Source organism: Lepidochelys kempii, chromosome 3 (genome assembly GCF_965140265.1).
Source record: "Lepidochelys kempii isolate rLepKem1 chromosome 3, rLepKem1.hap2, whole genome shotgun sequence".
Classification (NCBI taxonomy): Eukaryota; Metazoa; Chordata; order Testudines; family Cheloniidae; genus Lepidochelys; species Lepidochelys kempii.
This window is the reverse complement of record NC_133258.1, coordinates 54,907,788-54,929,936: the sequence shown is the minus strand read 5'-3', so window position 1 is coordinate 54,929,936 and position 22,149 is coordinate 54,907,788. Positions and strand designations below refer to the sequence as shown.

The window sequence follows — 22,149 nt, the reverse complement described above, 5'->3', positions numbered from 1 at the left end:
AAGATAATTTTAAAAACAGACATGTTTGACTTTAGAAAACATAATGTTTCCAGGGTAGGCAGACATTCATCATTATCTCTGATGACGGAAGAAAAGTTAAGTCATTTAGAGATTTTAAGAATTAAGATTTAAGTACTGCAAACTACTTTAAACAGTACAGCATTGCATTCTCAAAACACATTTTCTGTTTCCAAATTTAAATATTTACAGTGATCAAGATATATTTGTTTCAAAATAAATTTTAGTGTAATGTAACACATTTCGTCATTGTTTATAGAACAAAAAAGAACAAAAATCTTGGTTTTAGAACCAGCTTCCAGGTTTGTAATTAGACATTCTGGATAATAGGCAATGAAGACTGTGGGCCTTTGGTACAAGATTATCAGATATATAGCTGTTGTTCAAGGTTTTTATGAATATTATGACACTATGTGCTGTTGGCTTCCATTACTGTATATATTTGTGGATGTTTAGCTGTACTGCAGTATATAAAAGATCAACTAAGCTGCCAATTTTAAAGATCACCTGAAAAAAAGAAGAAAGGTGTAGTTGGGGGACTGGATGGCTCAGGAGGTTGATCATGACAAAAGTAAAAGATTATTATCAGTTTAAATCCTTCCTACCTTGGAAGTAACCAAGAGCTCTTGTAATCAAACTGTATGGTGTGCACCTTGTTGATCACTTAGTTATTCTCCTTGCCATTATGTCAGAATACGGATGCAATCTAAAACTTGGGCTTTATCACCATTTTGACTCAGTGATTCCCTCTTGTCTTTGTCTGCAAAGGAACAGTGTCTGCTGTTTGGTGCTTTCATATTGTATGTGTTGCATAGCCTTCTTTGCCCAGCCACCACCATCAGCCAGGGTCTTCATGGTTTTCCATTTCCCCTTCAGTGGAGTCTGTCTCGATAATGACAGGTGCCTGTTTGATAACCATCCTTTACTGTTTTTTTTTCTTGGACACCATTTGCTCTGAGCTCAGTAGTTCTTGGCAGTTGTTCGGCAGCACAATGCTGGAGAAAGATGGAAGCCTTCTTTCTGCCCTTTCCGTTTTACACTCCCAATTATCTTCTCTTTTCTGACTCGTTAAAAGGCCATTGTGGCATAACTGGCCCTTCCAAGTGTGTCAGCCAGCAACTTCCTCAATAAGTCATATGTACAGCTCTTTTTAGATTACATGTCAGCATTACTAGCAGTTTTACAAAAGGAAAATCATAGGATGAAGTGCAAAACTCAGCTCGGCCTTAACTGTGTGGAGCAGTGATAAGCATTCCGTAAGAAAACACAAACATCTGGCTAAATGCGTAGAGAAGAATGAATCAGTCAACTGGCACTATAATTAGTTACCAAATACTATAAGATTATCTTGTCTACATCATTATGGAGAAGTTTTTAGAAAATACAGCACCACAGAGAAGAATCCTCCGAAAGTGTCCTGAGGCCCCTGCTTTTCAATTATAGGCCTCTCCTATTCCATATTGTGGGTGTTTTCCTTTGCTCTAGATTGTTTCCTTGGTATTTCCTCTTAACAATAAAAAACCCAGTCTCAAAAGATTCTGAATGTACTTCTTTTAAACAGTTTCATGGTTTTGCCAAAATACATGCACAGTGATTGTATTATAAGCCTCCATTTCCTTCCTCAACAACTCCAGTTTTTTCTCTCTGGTATTTTGAATATATTGGCACATTCTCCATTTCCAGTTGTCCCCTTTAGATAGATATTTTTCTCCAAATGTTTTTCTCCTCTACCCTTTCACATTTCTTATGTACAGTTGTGTCCATTAGCTGCTCTTTTTTCTAGGGCTGTTTACCTTAAACAACATTTTAGTTGTACATTTTTACCATGCAGATGTAATTAGGGTGTACAGCTCAAAATGAATATATTTTTTAAGAATCATAAATACAGGTATTAATATTTATGCAACAGGTAAAATTTGTATTGGATAACCTACAGACATCTAAATGTCTCTTGTAAGATTTGTTCCAGTTGTGAAAATCCTCCTTTAAACAAAAAAAAGTTTTAAACCTTAAGCCTAATTACTGCCTTTAGTTGTGAGTGTGCAACTCCATGATTTCAGTGAAATTGCATTTATTTGAGGGTAGACTTGGGTCCCTTTTATCTAAAACTTCAATATAGTAATCCTCCTTTAAGCACAGTGAAAATTTAGATCCTTATCTATACGAAACACTTTTTTTCTTACTGAAGCAAGGTTGACCAGATTCCGTTTGATCAGCAGTTGTCTAGTAGTAACAATCAAATAGCATATACAGATGAATGCCAACAAATATGAAACAAATATTTCGTCCTACTCTTATACTTCATATTATAGACTGACAAATTTATTTGGGCATAAGCTTTCATGGGCTAAAACCCACTTCATCAGATGCATGGAGTGGAACATACAGTAGGGGGGTATAAATACACAGCGTATGAAAAGATGGGAGTTGCCTTACCATGCTGTGTATTTATACCTCCCTACTATATGTTCCACTCCATGCATCTGATGAAGTGGGTTTTAGCCCACAAAAGCTTATGCCTAAATAAATTTGTTAGTCTAAGTGCCAAAGGACTGCTCGTTGTTTTTGCTGATACAGACTAACATGGCTACTACTCTGAAAATTCATATTATGTTAGTTACTATTAACTATACTTATAACTTTCATAGACTCAGTGCAATACACAGTACTGCATCCTGATACGTGTGTAAGGTTGATGAGAAAATTGTACATTGTATTTGAGTAATAGAATGTAATCAAACTGTACTGTAGTGAGGGCACACAAAAAGCAAAGGTAAGTTGGTTTGTGTAAACTTAATATTGTCTTTTCTGACTTGACTGTTCAACCAGGCAGCTTTTGTAATATACTTTTTAAAATGGAATTGTTTGTTTTTTCCAAAGAAAAATTTCATACCATCCCCCATTTCAGGCACACAATCTGGATTTATTTGGCTAGAAACCACCAGAACACCCAGTCCCATACACATTAGGATGGTAGGATATTCTCTCTTATATTAAGAGCTGCCGAGAGTCTGCCTTCCAGGCCTTTTAAAACTGCCAAATCAAAGATCTTACTTCAGCAGAGCTTCGCATGATAGGCACCTATTTCACTGACTGTGCATCTGCAACTATGGAAATTTGTGATTGACAGGTGGTTTGGGAAAAATTAGAATTTAGGGGAACTTTTGAGGCTTATGAGCCAGAAATCAAAAACCACTCCATTGTCTTCCTTAGCTGCCCACTTCAGCGTAGCATGAAAACTGTAATCAAAATCTATTAAGGGTCATACATTGGTGAGCTCACAACAGATTTTCTCTGGAACGCTTAAAAGTACATAACTTCAGTACATACTATTTTTATATTGACCTTCAACTTTCTACTCCCAGAAGTTTTGGCTTTAGATCTGATTGTGGCCCAAAGCTGACCACAAATCAGAATCTTATTCTTGTCATTGGTAACAAACAATGTTTTCTTCAGGGCTTGGTGGCTTGTTAATGTGGTTGCTGTGCTTGTAAAGCCCTTCTGAATGTTGAAGAGACTTCTACACTTTGGCAATGTAGTTCAAAAACCTTAGTAGACAGGTCACTGCTGGAGAGAATGGTGCTATGTAGGACTGTAGTGACATTAATATTTGTGTATCAATAAACCTACATCACTGCTAGTCTGATATTGCTGCTGGATCAGTTTTACTCCATTGGTGGGGATTTGTACAACCTTGCAAAGAGAAATAACTATACCAAATTAATTTGGGGATATTTCAGTGGGAGGCACATGTATGGATTTGCACATGATTTCACTGGAAAATAGATGAATTCGGTCAGTACAAATCTTTTGTGTGACCAGTCCTCAGAGTTCCAGATATCACCAAATGTGTGTCTGCCTTTTGAGCTCACTGACACAGCTTGGAGCATTTTTTTACATTAAGGCCCTGACAATGTAAATGGGCTTTAAAATAGGTGTAAATAACATTTAATTTTCACATGGGCTTATCTACACTTACAGCACTTAGTGAAGACACTACTTATGTCAACAGGAGAGCTTCTCCCGTTGGGGTAGGTTCTCCACCTCCCAGTAGCCATGTCAACGATAGAAACCCTCTTGTTGGCATAGCACTGTCTACGCCAAGGGTCAGTATAACTACATTGCACGCTCCTGAGCGACATAGTTATACTAACATAAGTTTGTAGTGTAGAACAAGGCTTAGTGTAAATGAGAATAAGGTTACTATTTCATTATCTAAGGACTTGTCTACATTTAAAATGCTGCATCACTTCAGTGAAGATATTATGGAGTTTTCCAGTCAGCATAAGTAGTCCACCTCCTCTAGAATTGTTTACCTTTTTGTTTTCCTCCCTCTGGAGCATACTGTTCTCTTTAATGACCGGGGTCACTTTAAATCAGTCTTTTTTGAGTTCAATTTCCTGATCATTAACAAGCTTGTACATTTTTCTGGAAAAAAAAAATCCTCCGTTTTTTGGCATAATAGTATATATTGACTACAGTGCATATTTTCTCTGAGAAAGTAGTACAGGTTTGAACCTCTCCAGTTTTTAATTGTGTTCAACTCATACATCCTTTTCACTCAACTTTCCCTTTCATCTTTTATGCTTTGGAAGATGATTTGTGATTTTAAAAGATACATAATGGGAGGTGGAATATAATTTGTAATAAGCTGATGTTTATCTTTCTTGAGTAAACTAAATCTTAACAATGCATGATGAAACATATGTTTTTTTAAAAAGACTTTTGTTTTTGCAAGACCGTAACATGGTGCTTGTGAGTAGTTTTCCAATTATTTTTTAAGAAGTCCTGTTTTGACATCATTATGGTTAAATTAGTCTGACACTTTGGTTAATTACGCTAGTAAATGTGATGTGCTATGTGGGGATGAAATTTATCTGGCAATATTCATGCATCTTAAATCACAGACATGACATTAGGTGCCCTTTGAAAATTAAGAACTAGTCAATTGTTTGGCAAATTCATCATTAGTTGCTAGGCAACTTCAGGTTTGATGTTTGATAATTAAAAACAGCAAAGCACGAGTCAGGACTCTATTTATTTCACTAATGATTAAAATACAATACTTTATATATTTAACAGTTTATGTAAAAGGTAATATTGGTCCATTTTATCTGTAAATAACTATTTTTATTATGAGTAATTAGCATTTTAGAGTGGCCTAAGTATGCTGGAGGTGGCATTCATTTACTGGCTAACCATGCAAACAAAACATCTTTCAACAGTAATAGTTTTAGATCTGTCTAATGACCTAACAACAATGCTGCTTGCTGTGATGTTGGAGGCCCAATTTCTCTATAGTTGTGGACTTCCCGCATGTTATGAAAATAGATTTGTGGGAATTGCTGTTTTCATAAACATTTCCAGGTAGCTGATTCAACGACATCAAAAATAATAAACGTAGTGAGCACTTATGTGGTGTTTTACCTTTTTCAAAGAGCTGTTGTAAAATTAATGGCCAAGGGGAGCAATTGTCTAGATGACGAGCACTTCAGCTGCTACTGTCAGAGAAAAGAAAAGATAAAAAGAAATTTTAATACCATGTCTGGCTGGCTAACTTCTCTCCTTCTCCCCGTCTCATCCACCCCAACAGAGGAAACTTTGTCATGTGAAAAAGACACAAGAACCTGGTATTTCTGGAAAAGCTATAATTACTGCTAACTGTGGAAAATTGCCCTCCTTTTCAACCTAGAGTCCTTATTCGATTAGTTTCCTTTGAACGTGAAATAGTTTGTCCATTTTAGTAATTTATCTTCCTTAAGTAACAGGCTAATTCACTTCTATGAAGAAGACCTTGGTTAAGAACATTGGTAAATTGAACCCGAAGACTGCTGCTGTGCCAGAATGAAAAATTTCCATCAGTGGACTGGGAATAAAATACACTTGGCTTTTCTGGTAATTGTTGCTATTAGAAACTGTAGCTATCTTTTTCTAAGGCCTCAATCATCCTTTTTCTGTAGAGCATCTGTCTCATCTTGTATCCCTGAACCTTCATCGGTTTAACTAGATAATGCTGATAAAGCAGTATACTCCTCTTTCCTTTAAGTAGTAGTATTTCCTTTTACTATCTCAGCATGGGTTCCGTTCCATGTCTGCATCTACTCCAGAGAGTCCAAATATTGTGAATAATACTCATGACAGTTTCCATTCTGGGTAACAAGTGGTTATTTTAATTCAGATTAATGCAGTAATTATTCTCCCTCGCTTCAAACTAGTTTAGATAGACTACTTGTATAGTCTTTCTCTCACAGCATTGAGGCAGTATCTGCAGCCTTGTTATATACATGAATAAAATCTGCAAATTTGAGTTTTACAAGAAAACACCTCAACTACGCTTCTTAACATTTGGAATTTTCATGTCTTAATATATTTATCCAAAAATTAGTAATATAGTGGAATAGTGGGAGTATAAATATCCTGTAGTATTCTCACCAAATCCATAAATTTATACTATTATCTTATTGAGTTTGACGTGTACAAAAATAGCCATAATTTGAATAGTTGAACTTCTGTCCTATTTCATTAAAATATTTTTTGAAGGTCAAGCAGGTCCAAAATACATAGTGTAATTTGTTTAGCAAGATTACCGTAGAGAGCCATCTGTAGGTCTCTTAGCATTTCTGTAATTCAGGTGAACAGCTGGAGGGCTGCAGATGGTGGGGAGACTGTGCTATCCCCATTCATTAGGTATTGTTTTTCCACTTTTCAAATGCAAAGCAGTGGAGGAGGAGAGAGAGCACTATTGGGTAAATCTTACTCCATTTCTTTTTTCTTATTGAATAGGATTTGATAAACAATGGAGGGGTTTTCAAATATAGTGCCACTTCACGTTTTCTCTTTAATCTGCTGTCAAGCTGTCCTACAGTGGCTCTAGAGTGCGAGTATCAACTTCAGGGCACACTGTTAAGAAGCAGGGCAGAGACCCTGCTTAATTGGTTGTGAGTTCTATAGTTACATTTCACCAACCAATTATCAAGTGCAAACTCCTCAGACACTATCACAGCCTTAACATGGAGCCACAGACAGTTCACTTGGGTACTCCAATCTATCTTGCCACCCAGGTATGCTTACCTTTGTGATAGGTGGTCCCTTACACCAAAAATCACAGCAATATTCAGGTTACTCCCATTCCCAAAGGGACAGTCACTTACCCTAGGTCAGTAGTACCTTAGATTTCACACCAAATACAACACATGTATCCAATCCTATAATAAACTAAAGATTTATTAACTAGGAAAAGGAGTTCATTGTTTATAAGGTTAAAACAGGTTTAACATATCTACACACATCTTAATTTTCAAAAAGTAATAGTAGCTTCTATAATAAGCAAGCTCTATTAGTCCTTTAGGGCTAACCCAAGCCAAGCACTGGGGATCTTTTGCTTATCTTCAGTAATCCTTGCCCCTCAGAGTCCAAGCAGCATAAAAGACACAGTTCTTCTTTGTTAGGGCTTTTTATTCCTTCCCCCCTTCTGCTTCAGGTTGCAAATTCAGCTGTTGAGAGGAATTCACTTGCACATTCCCTCTTAACAGAGGTGGGGAGCAATGTCTTTTGCCCTTTGATGTTCCATAATAGTTTGTCTGGTGTTGATGGGTCTTCTTTTGTTGGGTGGGAGATAGCACCTGTTGGAAACTAGTATTTCTTAATGCTTCTCTCCTGACAGGTGATTTACAGTTACAGAGCAAACAATTAAGTATTACATCATGATATGGTATACAGATATTGTAAGTGAGATTAATACATGCAACAACTTACAAGCATTTCATAAAGTCTAAGCACATTCTTATTATGCTAATCCCTATTTTAACAGTACCAACACACAGATGAGCCAATCGGGTTCCAGCTATGTATTCGTAAGAGTTTAACTGAGATCTAGGGCCCTTGGCAGGAGCTGGCACCTGGTCTGTCAGCATCATAACTTCACATTTTTATTAGGAATGGCTGAGCAAGTTCTGGTAAAATAAGAACTCAAGAAGTCTTGTTTTTCTTAGTCAAACCAAATCTCAAACCTTTTCTGTCTTTCGGAATTGCTTCCATTAAATTCTCATCTCTCCTTTACCATCTTCATTTGATTGTGAGGCTTGTCTGTGTTTCAGCTTGGGCTCGCTGCTGGGCCCTTCAATTTTCTGCAGGATTTACCTGTTTGTCATACCCCACAGTGTATGACATTCCAAAGCCAGATATAGTGAGCATTGCAGTTTCTAGTGTGTTTTTAGCAATAAAGAGAAAATATATTAAAGGAAGCTTGGCAAAGTGGCTAGACTCACCCACTGGGCCCCACTTCTGTTATCACCATCTATTACTAGGGAGCAGGGCTGCAGGGCCTCTTGTTCAAGAATCTGCCATGCAGAGAGGGCCGTAGAGTCCTTTGCAAAAATGAGAGGAATGAGAGGCTCCAGTGTACTCTCTCCATAGAATCCTGTGTCAGTGGGGGTGGAAGAGAGCTAGAGAAGATTCCTCCAAAGAGCCCTGCCAGCGTCACAGAGAAATAGTAGCACTTCACAGACTTAATGGATTGCTTTAGTCTGCTTATTTTCTGCTTTGAACTAGATACGGTCATTTTAGCTACTAACTTTTTACTAAATATAACAGAATTGTGACAGAAAAAGTTATTTTGTTACATAAGTATTTAGAGAGAATGTCCAATATACCAGAAAAGAAAAGAAGGGAGTCCATACAGGCTGCTACATTTTAGTAATGTTTTAAAATGAGTTCATAGAGATAAGTCATGTCTTTTCTACAATCCTGCAATATTTGTCAGTGGGGATTAATATGAGAGTCTTTTGCCTTTTTGTGCATTGCACATCCTTCTTTGGTTTTTTGTTTTTGTTTTTTTCTTTGTGGCTGTTTAAAGCTGCTGCTCTAAAGACCTGTGCTTTTCTCTAATACATTAAGTTTGGTCACAACGCCTCTTCATCTGCACCAGTTTTATTCTCTTTTCCTAGCTTATTGCTTCAGTGATTAGATTTAGAATTTACTGTAAATCTTTGTGTGAAGATAATTGCTGCTGTTTTAAGCATCCTTTCTATATGAAGAAGGCATGGGAGTGCTATTATTTGTAAGCTTTCATCAACAAATCTTTTGACTTTCCTATAAGGTAAATATACCTCTAAAATAATTCTGTTCCTTTTAAAGCAGACTGACGAGACAACATGGCTTTGTAAATACTGCTCCAGCATGCTGTAAATGTTTGCCTTCACCAAAGAATGTTCCTGTTTTTTCCCCTCTAATTCTTTATACTTCATCCATAGGCAAACCCATGGGTGCAGTAAATGTATAGACTCCGCTATTCCTCAAAACATATAAACTACTGACCTGTCAGTACAGTAGACTGCTGACTCTGATTTTATCTAGTCTATAGCTTTGCTTCATAGTGCTTGTGTATTGTTTGGATTATGATGCCAGTAAACCTAACCATTGCATTTGATTAGTTGTCCCTTGAATAGACTCTACAAATTCCTACTCTTGGTTGAGTTCACCCTCTGAAATGAAGCTGGAACTATTCGGAAAGCAATAATTGCTATAGCCATGTATTTTCCAGAAAGGACAATCTTCTGGCAGGCAGTGTAAGCAGAAATTAACTTCGAACAGGGATGATTTTAAAGGGCTTGGAACTTCTGACTCTTTCATATATTATTTCAGCATACATAAAAACTTATATCGAGGTATCTCTTCACAACAAATGAAAATGACATGTTAAAATTGTGCTCTGGGGAGGAAGTGGCTTTGGTTCCCTGACCAATGCAACTTCCCTAGACTATAACCTGGGTATTCTCTCCAATAGCCCCAATTTCAAAAGTCATCAGGAATAGAAAATAGGACCAAACTTAGGCACTATTAATAGTTTCAAACTGATCTCTTCAATTATGGCATTTAGATCTCGTAGGTTTGGCAGCAGGGTTCCCTTTTCAGCATCCAAACAAATTTATCTAGCGGAAATGGAGAGATTACCTTTCTAGACAATACAGAGATGAGTTACTTCAGTATTCATATTCATATGTTATCCTGACCTATTTGGAAAAAAAAATTCTACTGAGCACAGACAAAGATGCAATCATGTATGCCACATTCCTATTCAATAATCTTTTGTACTTGGTCATCCAAAGAGTCCTGAAATGCTTACTTCACTCTTTCCCACCTTCAATGCCGTCTTGTGGTTTAAATCTAGTTCTTGCCAAATTTATTAAACTTCCGTTTGAAACTCTGGGAAAATGTTCACGGTGTAATTTTTTTCTGAAGATTGAATTTCTCACAGCAATAACATTGGCCTAGAAAATCAGTGACTTGCAGCCCATAAGGCCAATATTCCTTACACAATGTTCCACAAGAGCAAGTTAGCTTTACTCCCACATTCTATTACCAAATTCTAAGTACTGTGATCTCTGAATTCTGTATAATCCCAGTCCATTGGTTTATATGTATGTTACTTTAAGCAAGAGTTGTTGCCTGGGAGCACCAGGTACTTCAAGCAAGATGTTAAAAGAGCTTCGAGTTGTTATTTAGGTAAGACTACAACTTCTTTAAATCTGAGATTTGTTGTATATGGAGAAACATGCAAGAGGGAAACTGTAAACTTTGTTTACAAATTTGTCATGACGGCATTGGTTTCTCAGCACTTGAAAATCTTAGGATGTATTGTACTGGGTCCAAAGCTGCTTCAGGATATGTCAGGATCCTATCTGCTGAGATATGCAAGTCTGCTCCCTGGAATTGGGTTCATACATTTCCACAATATTAGTTTCTTGACTTGACTTCTAGATCAAATGCCCAATTCAGGGGAGCAGTCCTACAATCTTTTTGGTTTAGTTGATTCTCCTCACGCTACTGAGAGTTAATCTCCAGGGAGGTTGTATTTGTCCTTACTCAGTGGATATAACACTCCATGAGAAATGTTACAAGATCTTTTACATCCACAAGTGGCCAGGATCTCTGTTATGAATCTTGTGAAAGACAACCACTTCAACAGCCTTTCTTAACTCTTAGGTTCACTATCTGAAGGAAGAGCGCCACCTACTGAATCGCAGTTTATTCATTTGTTTCATTTTTGCCCTTTTTGTCTTCCTTCTGTTCATTCCAATCTCCTTTTACCTTAAAATAGTCATTCCCTTTCATCTATCAGTTAATGAGCTAACATGCCACTCTGAGAACATACCACTCTGGTGGTAGACTAAATGTTGATCACTCTTACCCAATTTTGCACAAAAATTCTCTTGAATTATATGTGCATATATGATATCTTTCAGCATGTTGCTTTATAACTAACGTGTGTGTGTATTGATCATTTGTTCTCACTTACATGGTGACTCTCTTTAATATGCTGCTCTTACATGTGATTTCACATTACTTCAGTTTTCAGAATAAAGTGCACAAAATCAATCTGAATTTATTCTTTCGTATAATTTATGGGGAAGAAGGGTGGACTACAATGCAATACATTATATGGGTTCTAACTGCTGTTAACTGCTCATCCCACTGGCCAGGGTGCAATCTTGATGGGATCTGGAACTGTGGAGAGGCATTTTCTGGAGTTAGGGGACAGAGAGATCTCCACTGGGAGTAGCTGAAGCAGTATTCTGTATGCCCCCTCTTCTTTCCTCTCTCTCCCTTTCCTTTAGTGTGTGGGGCAGCTGCATCTCTTCTCTCTTCCTCACCCCCTGCCTTCTTCATGTTGCAGGTTGCTGGGGATCAAGCCTGGGCCTCCAGGGCATTTTCTGCTGCCATTGGACAATGGAGGTGGTGCTAGGGCTGGGTGACTGGTTCTCATTTGGTGGAGGACAAGGGAGGGTTGATATAGTTGGCTGCCAAGGAAGGGTAACCATGGTGAGTTCCCTGTTGCAGCCTCACCCTTCTCACTTTTAATCTAGGGGCTGAATTCTGGTGGTGCTAAGAGCTCGGTTGATTGCTAGTTTTGGGGCCTGGATGGTATTTTTCCCATACAACAAACTACTGAATGGGTTTTCATTTTCCACTTGGCACCCAGAAGGGGTTTAAATTACAATTTTGCAGATTCCAGTGCAGTTGGTGGGTTAGCAGGGGTCCTGTTGAGGTTCCTGTAATCCAGTGGCCTGCCTGGGCATTAGTCCTGAGCACTGCACTGCATGTTGAGGGGGTTTGCCAGAAACTGGGAATGAGCGAGAGGGAATGGGTCACTTGATGATTTTCTGTTCTGTTCATTCCCTCTGGGGCACCTGGCATTAGCCACTGTCAGAAGACAGGGCTATATGGACCTTTGATCTGGCCTAGCATAGCCACTCTTATGTTCTTATGTCTCGTGTAGCCTATGGCTCCCTTCAACTTAGCTTTGCTACCTCTGAAATGGAGTTGGAAAGCAGGTTGGGACTCTGCTCTAAATCAAGGTCCCTCGGCAGGCCCAAAGTTGTAGAGGGAGCATGGCCTTCACGGTTGCCTCAGGTTTATAGTATACTGGGGGCATTAGTGACCATTGAGCACCACAGTGGAATAAGCCTGGTGAGTGTTCTGGAATGATTATCCCAGTTAAGTAAAAGTTTTTTAAAAAGTTGTGGCCTTTGCATTTAACTATGCTAAGGTGTCTATGTCTCATGGTTTCGGGGTCTGTGTTTCATTTCCATCAAAATGTTGAAACGACACACTTTGACATTTCTGAATTGAAACGTTTGGAATTACTGTAATGTGGAAAACTTTCTGTTCCCAGGGAACGGACATGCTGAATTTCCTCATCTCTAGGAAATATGGTCACCTTTAAAAATTGTATCAAAAATGGCATTACCCTCTGAACAAATGTGTTCAGACAACCACTACATCCAATTCTGTTAATTGCTGAAAATTTGGGAATTCCAATTCACTTGGGTTTGGTAATTAAAAAAAAAATTGATATGCAAGAACATAAGTGCTTATATATGAAAAGTGAATATTTTGGTGACTTAATGGAAATAAATAGCATTTGAATAAACCTTCTGCAGCATTTTGGGACCAGTAGAAGATAGCGGATCTATTATGCAGTCCCTTGTGGGCAATCCTATTAAGAATTTAACACATTATAAAATCAGAAAAATGGGGTAATGTCTATTACTTTTATGACTCATCGCTAGTACTGCATCTGCTGTACACAGCTTAAATAAACACTAGAGGTAGTCACATTTTCACATCCATATAAATAAACGGATACAATTCCAACTTTTTTGTTTTTCAGGAATGGCAAATCTTGTATCTTGTAAGAATGAACAGCTTTCTTTAAGGAAGAACCTGTTTTACTGGTTAATAGTTCTGCTATTTTGATGTGCAGTGCATCACTGATATGCTAAGATTTCAGAATAATGTGCACATCTTAGTCACAGAATTTTTTTTTCTGTTTCAGAATGTATGGGAATTTGTGAGCAAATGTACAGAGAATGTCATTACATCTTCCCTACGCAACAGCTAGGTAGCAAGAGAATCGTGTTTGTTTTTCAGCCAGACGTTAGAAGCCAGTGCTTTAATACCTGACTCTTTCTCCAGTGTTCTGTTCTTGGCTCTCTAATTTAGAGACATAAGTTCATGACACAACTTGTAGGGAAAATTCATAATTTTATTAAATGATACCTTCACTTAAAGCCAAAAATCTTTTGTTTTCCTCAAAAAAAAATATTTGTAATAGAGAGAATCTTTTTCCATATGAAAATTGCTTTTTTTCATTACCGTTTATTAGTAATAGTACAGTATCACCGTGAAAAGCTATCAGTCTGAAGTCCCAATCCTACAGACACACATGTTATCTTTATGCATGTGAGTAGTCCCGTTGGCTTCAGTGGGCTTATTAGCATGAGTAAAGCTAAGCATATGCTTAACTTCAGCCCCACTCCTGCAAACCTTTAAGACAGGATGCAAGAAGTTCATGCAACATGCATGAGAAGAGAGTGCCTCAGTATTGCCTACAGTTTTATGCATGGAAGTAACTTGTTCAGTAACCAGACGTATGTCTTTCTGTGTTTCTTTTAGAATGTAGTGTGTTGCGGATTTAGGATTTCCCACACAGGCCTACTTGCTCGCCACCTAGGGTCTGCACGGGCTGTAAAGGGCTAATTCTATATCAAGACACACTATTAAATCCTGTAAAAAATCCATGACTTTCACCTTTTGTTCCTTCCTCCAGATCTGCTTCCTGAGCATTCTTAAAACCTACCATGTTGTTTGGAGGGATGGTGGGAATTTAATCAATCCTGGTGGCAGATTTCTAGTCCCAATGATCCCTCTGCTTACTTGGATCATATAACCTCTCGTATATGTCTTTGCTATAGCAGAACTCAAATAGATAACTGGAATTTTTAAAATCAATTTTGGGTTGAGCCTGCAAACATGTATGATTTCAACCAATGTGTTTTTGGGTTTGTTTTTTTTTTCAGACAAGTCTATGCAATTCTCTGTGTAACTGCCATTATTTTCTTTTTAATTAGTTTCCTCAGAACAAATTATTCCACAACTATAATTAGCTTGTATATCATTGTATCTTTAAGAGAAGACGGTCTATTTTGAGTGAAGTAGTAGATTTTTGCAATATTTTTAATAATCAGTTTACTGTTAGTAAAATCTTCTATAATTACAGCTATACCATGAAATACACACATTTTGTCTGCTTTATTTTAGATCAGTGCACTGTTACTCGGACATACCTTTTCCTTCATAAGTTTTGGTTCTTCAGTGCTGCCTATTACTTTGGGAACTGGGCATTCATTGCAGTAAGTAATCTGATCTAGAGATCATAACAAATCAAGCTGAATGCTTTAACATAAATTGTAACTCAGATATTTGCATCACGACTGTGACATTTAACTTTAAAAGCATCATTTTCATATTCTTAAGTGAGATACAGTAATACATATTACACTGATTTAAATTCACAGGTCTTTTTAATCGGATTAATTGTGTCATGTTGCAAAGGGAAGAAATCAGTCATTGAAGGAGAAGTGGATGAAGATGATTCAGACATAAGTGATGATGAACCATGTGTCTATTATGGTTGACAGCCTTTTGTCCTGAAGGTTTAAAAAAAATGTAATCTAAAATTGTTTGAAAGTCGTGTTTATGTGGAATTTTAATCCAAATGTTAAGCAAATTTTCTCACTTGCAGTAAAAATAAATTGAGAGAGAAAGTGGGAATATTAATTTAAAAGGGGTGGAAAACTGAATTTTTTTGTTTCCTGAAGAATACATCACTGTATTGTAGCAGAGCTATTATTGAAATTGGGTTGGAATAATATATATAAAATGTACTGTTTTTATGATGGAATGCTTATGTGCAATGTTTTCTAATGTACAATTTGATATTGTGATTGCAGTTGATAATATTTCAGAGTTAATGTTGCTTTTCTGCTACTAGTTTTTGGTTTCTTAAATTTCTTTCATGTCTGACTTGTATGACTTTTTTTATAGCAAGATTAAATTTATAGGGAATTGTATTTAAAAATCATACTGAAACAGCTGGTAAACAAACATTGCTTGAAAGACTCAGCCAGAGTTCCTTCACTTTCCAGAAGTGTGGCAATTTATGAAAATTAATTTTTGCAATAATTTCACTGTCATTACTATGATATGCACATAAAGTTATAGTCCATGAGACAGCGTTTAGATTTACAATAATATCTTTAAATGTACTGAAAATACATACAGTGAGCTCCAGAGTTCATTCTCAATATGCTAGGAATAAACTTCCACTGTTTCTGAAGTTTAGCCATGACCATATTTCCGTTTACTAGATCACTGAATTTTGTGGCAACCAGTATATAGCCTTTGCTCTGTTATTCTTTACTCTGATATGTGAGAAGTTAAAAATATTACTCCATATTAACTATACTATACAACATCTTGGCAGTGTTTCTTCAAAATTTTATAAGATCTAAAACTATGTGATTAAACTCTTTACTGAGTGGTATTAACTACCTGGGTTAATTAAAACATGAGGTTAATTATGGTATTTTTATTTTCTCCAAATATATTAATACAAATTCTCTGGAATAAGGCTATTTTTCCTATTTGAAATATAGTCAGTATAATCACTGTCATTTTAAACAAGTCATTAAAAATGAAATACAAACATCATTGTAACAGTGTAAACATTAAAAAGTGTAATTCTACAAAATTAGATGTTTTCTTTATATACTTTTTTGTAAAATAAACTTACAATATCTTAACTATACCTTCTTGTTGAGTTCTTCTTTGTAAACCAAAATGCATTTGTGCTATCAAGTATCCTTTAAATATTGACTTTCCATGGGTTATTACCATTATTTCTTTAAAAGTGCAGATTTGCTAATTCCTAAAAATATTGCAAGAGAGAAACTGCATGAACTATAACAATACAGTAAAAGCTGTGTTATCCAGCACTTTACCAATTGGAAAGCTCTATAAACCAGCATTTCCAATCTTCATAGAAAGTCAGTTTTATAGTCCGGTTGGTGCGGGCCCGGTAGGCTCCCTCCCTGATGCTGCGTGGCTCCCTGGAAGCGGCGACATGTCTCTGCTGCTCCTAGGTGGAGGAACAGCCCATGAGGGGTTCAGAGTGCAGGAGGGCGTGCAGGGCACAGGCTCTGGAAGGGAGTTTGGGTGTGGGAGGGGCTCAGGGTAGGTGGTTGGGGCTTGGGAGGGGACGTGGGATAGCGGATCTGGGCGGCTCCCTGCAAGTGGCGACATGCCCCTGCTGCTCCTAGGCAGAGGCATGGCTAGGCGGTTCTGCGTGGTGCCCCCACCCCGAGCACTGGCTCTGCAGCTCCCATTGGCTGTGGTTCCCAAGCCCCCTCCCACACCCAAACTCCTTCCCAGAGCCCATACCCCCTCCCGGGGCCCAACCCCCAGCCCTGATCCCCCTCCCACACCCAAACTCCCTCCTCATAGTTAACCAGAATTTTTTACTTACCGGTACTCCTCAGTCCCCCAAAATGCCAGATAACAAACAGTGCCTATAAATATAGTTCAGGTAATCTTTGTAAGATTAGTAATTGTTACCTAATTACCTTGAAATTTACAAAAGTAATTTATTAACTTGCCCTCTCTAGAAGTTCTCACAGTATATTAGAAGCAGACAGTTTCCTCTATTATTACCCCAGAAATAGGCTGCATATTTGTTACTGCAGTACTTCATCATACCAGGCCTTTATAAGAACTTTTGAATTTTAGTCTGTCAGCTGTGCCATTTCCAAACAAAAATTTTAGCTGAGGGACTATTTAGATGGAGACTTTTTAAAAAGAAACCAAGAAATAAAATACCATAAATACTGGGACATTTTAATTGAAGTTCAAGCACCAATCCACTCTAACCCTATATCCGCATCTATGCTCCACCCACTCGGCTGAAGATGTACTGGGGCAGTGTTAGGGCACATTTTGGTCAGACCCTTAGGATCAAGCCCAGTACTTGAACAGATTTCCAGATCTGTTGGCAAACCTGCTCATCTCATTGTTGAGATGATGGGAAACTTGCCTGCTGTCAGTGAAACACTGAGAGAAGCAAAATTAAACCACCTGTTTGGATGTACTGTTTTCCAGCGGGATCTGTGGGTTAAGTTGCTTTAGATAATAGGTTATTTAACCTTACATTGGAAGCATTAACAAAATGGGTTAGCACTGTCCATATCTACCTGTGAGAAAATCTGCAAACAGTAGGAGAAATGTGGAGTGGAACTTCTCCATTCCAATTCTGACCCTCCCTCCCCACAATAACCATAAAGCACAATCTCTACAGGTCCTCCCTAACAGGAGGAATAGGACATAGGATATAATGTTTAAAATAAAAGTTAACTGTGGCAGTGAATTAGGGTTCTCAAAATTGCAAACTCTAATTATGAATAAGGCTACGATTTAATCATGGGTATTTTTCATAAAAGTCATGGACAAGTCACAGGCAGTAAACAAAAAGTCATAGCCCTGACCTGTCCATAACTTGTTCTATATAAATACCCATGACTAAAATTTAGGCGCTCCAGTGGGCTCCCGTGGCTGCTGCTCCATGGTGCGGGGCAACTCGGGGGCAATGAGAAAGCTGGGAGATTGTACAGAGCACTGTCAGCGTAAAGGAAATGCAGGGCTGCATGTTGCGTTATGTCACTCTTTTCTATTTTTATCATAGTCCTGCATGAAATCAACTAATCTAGCAACACCAGTGCAAGTGATCATTATCATATTTCTTCATATGGAACATCCTTAGTCCAGGCAGTGATCTTGAAAAATATTGGCCTGTCAGTATTTGCACTGGTAAGTTACAAAACATGTTTCCTAATATTTTATGTATAGCTTATCAGAGATAAAAATATATTCTTATTTAACATCTTTATTCTGAATATTTACTAAAGAACCAGGAGTACAGTTAAAGATGCCAAGACTGCTGCTTATAATAACTCTTGTTTTTCGTTCATTGAAGTTATTCAAAAAAGTAAAGCAATTTAGGGCAATTTTTGCCTTCCATTTGCTCAAATGTTCTTTCCTGTTCTTACAGCTGTTCCTGTCTGTCATGTATGTTGTACTACTTTGTTCAATAACTACAGATAAATAAAAGTGATGTGATAGGATAAGTGTCCAACAAGATTCTAATTTTTTAAAGGAGCTTTGTTGATGCCTCAAATCTTGATATACTTTTAAAGTCACAAATGGGAAATATTTTTACCAGATGCTAAATGGAATTTTTTTAAAATCTACTATTCTGTTTCTAAGAGACTAAGAAAAGATATCGCTGCTATTTTTGTTAATGAATGTGACTGTTTTTAAATGTTGGTTTATAAATATGGTTTGCATTGCTAAAGTGTTCTGCTTGAGCTGGGGATAGGTCTGTTTTAAAATGGGACGATTCTACAGCCTCCTTCTGCACGCATGATTTCTGACATGGAGTTCACATACGTGTTTGTCGTGGTTTTGTAATATAGTACAGTTCTCATCCAAAGCCATTGTTAATCACTATCATCCATGTCAATACTTGGGACTTCCCCAAGCTATTATGTGTAGTATCTCCATATATGTTAACATGTTAGCAATTGAACCCCTGCATGTAAATCATATTTGATTATAACATCATTGTTTTGTTCAGCATCTTCATTGATAATCTGGACGGTGGGATGGATTGCACCCTCAGCAAGTTCTCGGATGACACTAAGGTGAGAGGAAAGATAGATACCTAGGGTCCAGAGTGACCTAGACAAATTGGAGGATTGGGCCAAAAGAAATCTGATGAGGTTCAACAAGGACAAGTGCAGAGTCCTGCACTTAAGATGGAAGAATCCCATGCACTGCTACAGGATGGGGACTGACTGGCTAAGCAGCAGTTCTGCAGAAAAGGACCTGGGGGTTATAATTGGCAAGAAGCTGAATGAGAGTCAACAGTGTGCCCTTGTTGCCAAGAAGGCTAACAGCACATTGGGCTGCATTAGTAGGAGCATTGCCAGCAGATCAAGAAATGTGATTATTTTCCTCTATTCGACACTGGTGAGGCCACATCTGGAGTGTTGCATCCAGTTTTGGTCCCGTTCTCCCCCCCCACCCCCCACTACAGAAGGGATATGAACAAATTGGAGAGACTCCAGCAGAGGGCAACGAAAATGATTCGGCACGTGGGGCACATGACTTACGAGGAGAGGCTGAGGAAACTGGGGTTATTTAGTCTGCAGAAGAGATGAGTGAGGGGGGATTTGATAGAAGCCTTCAACTACCTGAAGGGAGGGTCCAAAGAGGATGGAGGTAGGCTGTTTTCAGTGGTGGCAGATGACAGAACAAGGGGCAATGGTCTCAAGTTGCAGTGAGGGAGGTCTAGGTTGGATATTAGGAAAAACTATTTCACTAGGAGGGTGGTGAAGCACTGGAATGGGTTAGCTTGGGAAGTGGTGGAATATCCATCCCTAGAGGTTTTTAAGATCTGGCTTGACAAAGCCTTGTCTGGGATGATTTAGTTGGGATTTGTCCTCCTTTGAGCAGGGGTTTGGCCTAGATGATCTCCTGAGGTCTCTTCTAACTCTAATCTTCTATAGTTCTATGATATCACTGGGTTATGAATGTACTTAATCTGGGCCTGCTTCAGTTTTTCTACCACCTATGCTGTGTCAAACAGTGGAAAAGTCAGTCAGTCCCTGTAGAGACCAAACAGCAGCTTTACAAAGAATTGTTTAGCCTACCTCAACCAAGTCCAAAAGATAACTCCTTCCAGAGCTACTTGCTCATTCCCATCAGTTCACAGAAATGTGTGACTCACCTCAGCCAGTTCCAAAAGACAAATATATGACATTTTAGTTCTCCTGGATCATCTTATGAGTTCAGACTTGCAGGATTCTCCAGGAACCTAGGATTTCCCAGTATCTAGTCACGTCCTTCTTCCCTCCCACCTTAGCTAGCATACAGGGAGGACTGCCTTCCCTTCTGGACAGCTGTTTCTGCTTTCCTCAGTAGCCGAAGAATGAACTCTGGGCCTTCCAAGGGAAGAGTTAAGTTGTCATATCAGTCAGTGGATGGGACATGCACTTTCACACACCTGCTACCTGATTGTACAGCACCACACATGATTGGGGCCTCTGAACACTTCTGTAATACAAATAATAATACTGTAACACGAGTTAGGCATGGTTATTCTTGTTAGTTAGGGGCCTGACCCATCTCCCACTGAAGGGAATAGAAATCTTTCTATTGGCTTCAATGGAAGTTAGAGCAGGCACTAGTTGCACTAATGCCGCACTTGCAAACCTTTAAAGCAGGTGTGACACTGCTACAGTCTAATAAGTGAACACAAGAATGGCCATACTGCATCAGACCAAAGGTCCATCCAGCCCAGTGGCCAATGCCCAGTGCCCCAAGTGGTTAGATAGGAAGGATGTTTCTGTGGACTGGAGTGTGACCCTGTAAAACTGTGGTCAGTTCTCACCTCTGCCCCAGACTTCCTCTGTGATCTTGGGCAAATCATGTGTTGTCTGTAATAGCCACTGGCTTGTGATAAATGCCTGTGGCTTCAGACACTCAAGCAGATAGAACCTTTCATCCCTAGCAAGTGGATTGAGCACTACGCTGGGGGTCAGGAGACGTGGTGTTACTTACAAATCTTAGGGAACAGTAGTATTGGCCTTGGCCTTGGCGGTCAAAGTAATACTATCATCACTAGGGAATAATTCACCTGAATTGGAAATCTGTGTTAGACAGGCTCAGGGATAAGATTGTGGTGCTAGAAATGTATGTGGAAGCTTGGCACAATGCCTAATTTCTTTCAGCCTAGGTCTCAGCCTTGTCAAAATAGCATTTTCAAATAACAAAATTGTCAGTGTTACTAGGTAAGACTGGATCTCTAGTTTATCGAAGTCTAACGCCTTTCAACCTCATTGAAAGTCAATGGGATGAGGCTCTTAAGTCACTCAGGTGCTTTTTACCCCTAGGATTCTCTTCGACTGGTGAAAGCTATTCATCTTCTTACATATTTAGCTCGCGAACAGGGGATCGTAAACCGAAGAGTTTCAGAGGGACAGAAGGAGATCCCCCTGCTGAACAAACAAGGTGCAAGTACTAACTTTGGAGTGAGTGATTTCGTTTGGCTGTTTGTGTTTTTCTTTCTCTTTCAGTTATTTCAGTTACTGGGTCAGTTGGATTGTGTCTGGGGACAGTTTGAGCCTTTGTTCCCTGGATCATCCTTGATCAGCCTCAATCAGCCTTGTAATCACTCTTCACCTGTGTGATTAACACGGGGGGTAGGGCTGACCTAGGAGAGAAGTCATAATAGTGACCATAATGCAATTAAATTTAACATTCTTATGGAGGGGATATAAAAATAACCTGACCACAGTAACATTTAACTTTAGTGGGGGGGAACTGAATGAGAACACTAGTTAGAAATTAAAAAGAGCAATCATAAGGGTGAAATGCCTGCAAGCAGCATGGAGACTACTTAAAGATACTGTAGGAGGAGGCTCAGAGTAAATGTCTACCACAAAACAATAGGAAGACCAACAGAAAGCCAGCAGGGCAATGGAGACTGTTAGAGGCAAAGATGCATCCTTTAAAATTTGTAAGTCAAATTCTAATGCGGAAAATAGGAAGGAGCACAAACTCTGGGATGTAAATTGGAGACATATAATGATCCGGGCCAAGAAAGAATTTGAGAAGTAACTTGCTAAAGATGCAAAAACTGACTGACTTTTTAAAAATATATCAGAAGCAGGAAAC

The 22,149-nt window shown here is 38.5% G+C and overlaps 1 protein-coding gene and 1 long non-coding RNA gene across 3 annotated transcripts in view; both read left to right on the top strand.

Annotated features, from left to right (window-relative positions):
• Positions 1-16,077, top strand: part of LMBRD1 (LMBR1 domain containing 1) — a 237,069-nt gene extending 220,992 nt beyond the window's left edge. Inside the window, exons 15-16 of the mRNA XM_073336361.1 lie at positions 14,620-14,711; positions 14,877-16,077. Of these exons, the coding sequence (XP_073192462.1) occupies positions 14,620-14,711; positions 14,877-14,996 (212 nt within the window). The 3' untranslated portion in view covers positions 14,997-16,077. The remainder of the gene's footprint in view (positions 1-14,619; positions 14,712-14,876) is intronic.
• Positions 16,078-18,098: 2,021 nt separating this feature from the next.
• Positions 18,099-22,149, top strand: part of LOC140908161 (uncharacterized) — a 33,013-nt gene continuing 28,962 nt past the window's right edge. The window contains exons 1-3 of one of the 2 annotated variants that reach the window (XR_012157786.1): positions 18,099-18,219; positions 19,046-19,112; positions 21,366-21,503. This is a non-coding gene — a long non-coding RNA (uncharacterized lncRNA). The remainder of the gene's footprint in view (positions 18,220-19,045; positions 19,113-21,365; positions 21,504-22,149) is intronic. The other variant, XR_012157787.1, reaches the window with a different exon arrangement.